At 55.0% G+C, this 5,138-nt stretch overlaps 1 protein-coding gene across 1 annotated transcript; it reads right to left on the reverse strand.

The window, feature by feature from the left end:
- LGALS2 (galectin 2) lies at positions 1 to 2,613 on the reverse strand. The gene is made up of 4 exons (XM_073330332.1): positions 2,566 to 2,613; positions 2,113 to 2,195; positions 1,420 to 1,579; positions 1 to 205 (listed from the first exon to the last, which is right to left on the reverse strand). Exons 1-4 carry the CDS (start codon positions 2,569 to 2,571, stop codon positions 59 to 61), a joined length of 396 nt encoding a protein of 131 aa, XP_073186433.1. The 5' UTR covers positions 2,572 to 2,613; the 3' UTR covers positions 1 to 58.
- Positions 2,614 to 5,138: the final 2,525 nt, after the last annotated feature.

Consider the following 5,138-nt stretch of genomic DNA (forward strand, 5'->3'; position numbering starts at 1 on the left):
GTTGGGACAAAACGACCCCTCCTGTGGGGTTTTTATTAGAGGAGGGAAGCAGGTCCCATCAATCTTGTTTGAAAGAGATGACTTTGAACCCGCCCTTCACACTCAGATAGCTGATCTTGTCGTAGTTGTGCCTGTTGGGGAACTCCACCTCGTGCCCGTCTGGCAGCTTCACCCTGAACTTGTCTCCCAGGAAGCTGATGATAAACTGTGAGAGCAGGGAGCAAGAACAGGAATGGGGAGGGGAGTTAGCATCAAATGCAAACAACTGGCTGGCAACAGCAAGCACCTGTCCCTACTGCCTGGGTGGAGAGGCCCCGATTCTGCTGGCCTTAGGCAAGGTGCTGGGAACTGAGCTCAGTAAATGCCTTGCAGGGTTGCGTGCCAGAGGCCCAGACCCTCAGAGGTATTTAAGCACCTAACTCCCATTGAAATCAGAGCGACCAGCTTGTCTCTCAGGAAGTTGAGCTCTTGCCTACACTGGGAGACTGGGGACAACGTCTCCCCCACAGCTGCTAACTCTGGTTCAGCTGCACGGGCGGTGGCAATACAGGGAGCCCTAGTGTAGTCAAGGCTCCTGCACCCGCCACTGTTTTAAAGCACTGCGTTGCTTAGGCCTGCTCTGGACCGGGCGGGACAGCACATGAAATACCAGCGGCTGCGGGAGCTTTGCCCCACTGGCTCGCCCACTATTACCCCACCAGTGGATCTGACTTGGGGTTACCAACAGTGGGGAAATGCCACTTCTAGCCCCCAGCGCAGACAGTGTGAGGGGACAGGACAGACCTGGGTCTCTTTAAAGAACAAAACTAATAACTGATCACTGGAAATGAATCATCTCCTTCCCACGGGTACTCCCCTGCTCCACCCAGCCCAGCCCAGGGAGCACTGAGCAAGGAGAAGGAACCGTTTCCAAGCCACAGAGAAACAGGGTGATCGAACTGTGCAATGCTAAGAGGCAAACAAAGAGCTGGCCAAGGCAAAGGGAGGTTATAAATAGGGGCCCAAGAGTCTCATTCCACAAAGCACTGGAGGGAAGAAAATAAGGGGTGGGAGCAGGGAGAGAATGATTGATACTAATCTGAGAGGGAAGAGGGATCTGCTCCCCACAGCCCTCTCCCTCCCCCAGCGAAGGCATGAGCACCTGCTGGGCAGAGGCACAGGGGTCTTGAAGGCAGGTCACAGGCAGCCTCTAGGAGGCCTCCAGCAAGGGCAGGGTTAAATGGCGAGAGAACAGGGTCTGTGGGGATTGGGACTCCGAGCAGCCCGATGAGGAGGGTTCAGGGTCGCAGGAGCCAGAGACGCTGGTGGGGAGAAACAACACCTGCAGACGCCAGCCAGGAGGGGAAGAAGGGGGGACCGAGTAAGCACCTGGCAGCTCATCCAGCCAACCCCGCCCCGCTTTCCCAGGAGCCCCCTCACCTTGACCTCCGAGCCCCTGGAGAAGGGCAGGTGGCTGTCGCGGTACTCCGACTGCCAGCAGTTGGCACATTTGGAGTTGCAGACGATGGTGGATTCATTGAAGCGAGGGTTGAAGTGCAGCCCCAGCTCATTAGTGCTCTTGCCAAGGTTAATCGCAAAGCTGCAGGGTGGGAGCAGAGCAGGCATTGGAGAATCCCCCCACGGAGCCAGACTTGCTGCTACAGGAGCCCCACCCATGCCCGAAGGAGGGCAGTTGAATCAGTTACACCCACCTCTCCTTTTACCAACTTCATGGCAGGCAGAGGGCTCCGCCCTGCCAGTTTTAGGGAGAGCTGGGACTTCTGGCCCAAGTGCCACTTTCCCTGAAGGAAGGTCAGGCCTGTGGCTCAGACACCAGCCTGGGACTCAGGAGAGCTGGGCTCAGCTCCCAGCTCTGCTGCAGACACCTTGGCTGACCACAGGCAAGCCACTTTAACCTCTGTGCCTCAGTTTCCCCATCCACAGACAGGGCCAGGACATTTGTTGAGCACTCAATTACTAGGGTGATGGGGGCTGTATAAGACAGAGAGACGGACTGAAGGACTAATCTCTGCATCAGACAGCAAAATCCTGGTACAGCCAGGGAAACTGGCATGCTGCCCCCATCTCTGTAGCCCATGCCCCCCTCATCTGAGACAGCTCTCTCACACTCACTTCTCAGCATCACTGGAGACCTTGCCCTTTATCTTCAGGGTGCTCCCTGCTTTCAAGTCCAGGTTGAAGATTTCAAATTTCTCCTGCAGCAGAGAGACCTGACGTCATAAGACTCCCTGGGTGACCCATGCCCGCCCCCTGACCCAAATGAAAGGGAATGAAGCTCAGCAATTCCACCTAAGCAGGGACAAAGGCCAGGAGCAGGTCCCCTGCCCTCCAGTTGCCACCTCATGGCCCCGAGCCAGGACCATCCTGGTAGCCTGCACTCCTTGCTTGGCAAGAGGAAGAGGTGGGATTGGGCATGGAAACCAGAGAACTGGCAAGGGGAGGGGAAATGAACGACTGAGCGGGTGTGATGACAGCAAACACAAAGGCAGAATGTGAGAGCCCACCGATACAGGAGAATAGCTGAGAGCAAGAAAAGGAAAGATGGAGAGACACCGCAATCCTTACAGACATCCTCCTTGCTGGTGCTGGACAGACGCGGCTGGGAGCTACAGAGGATCTGGCTCAGGTACACCTCCCCACAGGAGATCTTATAGGCCTAGTGTCGCCAAGAGTTACACATTAACAGCTCTCTCCCACCCCTCCAAGCCATAGAGGAAGGCTGTAAACCAGGAGACTTTGACCCCAAGAATTATCAGCTCCACAACTTCCTCTGACCAAGAATGGACGGGTCTTGATCAATACCCTGCCCCAGCCCCGGCCCAGTTCCCTGATAAGGGATCAGTGCTCTAATGACTCAGGAAAGTTACTCCAGTTGCCTGACCCCAAGGGGGTTTAATCACTAAGGGACATTGACATTACACTCACCACTAGAGGAGCCTCCTCCTGGCCACTCCAGGGATTAGCACTTCCCAGGTGCTGTGGCCTCTTCTGGCAGTCTTTCAGCTCATCTCATTCTCTCACCCTTCAGCCCTTCTTGCTCCAGGAGCTGCAGCTTCCTGTTTGTGACTTGGTCCTGCGGCCAGGCCACTATGGTCCTCCCCTTCTGGGATATCAAAGGCTTTTGGGGCAAACTGTTCCAGGCAGCCTGCTTTGCACTACCTCATCAGATCCGTTTCCCCAGTGGCTGTGAGGGGAACCCAGGCCTCCCTCTACTCCTGGCTCCAGCTCAGGGGCCCTCTGACCTATCCCAGACTTTGCTGCCTTTCCCCCAAGCCTCTCCTACCTTGCTGGCTCTCCCCACCTCCCTGGGTTTGCCAGCCCAAACTCCCACCTCCCAGGGAGTAACTGTGGACTAGCCTCTATAGTCCCAACCATGCCGCCCTTCTGCCAGGCAGTGACTGCAGCCTACTTCCCTGTAGCCCCTTTCTGCTCCCCACTCCCGGGCTTTATACAGGCCCCTCCTGTTCCTGCCCAGCTGAGTCTCATCTAATTAATCCCTGCTCCCTGGCACCTCCTGCAGGTGAAGTCTGGGGAGTTCACTGGCCCAACTGCCACCCAAGTCTTGTGAGGGGGTGGAGACCCCCATGGGCGGCGTGTAGAAGAGGCCAGGGGAGGTTAAGCCTACCCCAAAACAGCTGGCCATGCGGGGGGGAAATGCCGCGGCAGCGTGGGTCACCCCTCCGAAGGCACACTGGCCTGCCACCGCCTTCGGAGCACCGGAAGCGAAGCTCCACAGAAGTGGGGAGGCGGCACCAGCACCCGAACCATGACCCCGCCTGCACTCCACCCTGCCCCCACGCCGCCTCTTCCCCCAAGGCCCCGCCCTCACGCCACCTCTTCCCCCGAGGCTCCCCCCACCCGCCGCTCGCTTCTCTCTGCCCCCTCCCCTCCGTCACTCATCTGGGGCAGGAAAAAGTGATGGGGCTGTGGCCCCCTGCTCCCCGTTCTGGGAAGGGGGTAGAGAGGAGCAAGTGGTGGGCAGGGGGACCTCAAGGGAGGGAACGGAGAGGAGCGAGTGGCGGGGGGGCCCTCAGGGGAAGAGGCGGGAAGAGGTGGAGTGATGATGGAGCTTCGGGAGGGAGAGGCCAAGCAGAGGTGGGACCTTGTGGGCAGGGCCACAGTCCAGGTGCCGGTGGCCCCCCACACTCCTAGAGAGCTCCCAGTCCCTCACACCAAAAATCATAATATTCAAAGGACCAGTCACTTACCCCAGGACAACTGCACTTAAGATTTGACTCCAAAGATGACACTTGTAGAATAAACTAGCCTATAATAAACTAATTACAAATGTATTAACTAAGAAAAAGAAGTAAGGGAGTTATTGACAAGGTTAAAGCAGGTAAACACACACACACACGAGTTACAGTCTTAGGTTCCAACCGGTGGCAGAAGCATCTATAATAAGCAAGCTCTATATGTCCTTAAGGGCTAACCCAGGCCAAGCGCTGGGGATCTTTTGCTTATGCTTAGTAATCCTTTCCCCTCAGAATCCGAGCAGCATAAAAAGAAAAGGAGGACTAGTGGCACCTTAGAGACGAACCAATTTATCTGAGCATAAGATTTCGTGAGCTACAGCTCACTTCATCGGATGCATAAGCAGCATAAAGATACAGTTTCTCCTTGTCAGGAATTTTTATTCGCTTCCCTCAGAGTTCAAGCTGATGGGACGAGTCCACATGCATGTCCCCGGTTCATGGCTGAAGGGGGAAACAATCAGCAAAGTATTTTGTCCTCTGATGTTCCACAATGACTTGTCTGGTGTCTATGGGCCTTCTTTTGTTGGACAGGAGATGAGACCTCTTGTGGCAAACTAGTATTTCACACTTGGTAATGCTGCTCTCCAGATTTAGAATTTCAGAGCCAACTCTTTAATATTGTCTAACACGGGATACAGCTACTGTAAGTGAGATTAACACATGCAGCAACTCACAAGCATTTCATAATGTCTAAACACGAAATACGTTTTTATAAATCTAATACCTATTTTAACAATACTAACACCTAGACTAATCCAGCTATGCATTTGTCAGTGTTCAGTGAGGCCTAGGGGCCTTGACAAGAGCTGGCACCTGGTCTGTCAACGTCACAGGACCATCACCCCATCTGCTCCTTCCCACTCCCACCCCACAAAAAAGTAA

This window comes from Lepidochelys kempii, chromosome 1 (genome assembly GCF_965140285.1).
Source record: "Lepidochelys kempii isolate rLepKem1 chromosome 1, rLepKem1.hap1, whole genome shotgun sequence".
Classification (NCBI taxonomy): Eukaryota; Metazoa; Chordata; order Testudines; family Cheloniidae; genus Lepidochelys; species Lepidochelys kempii.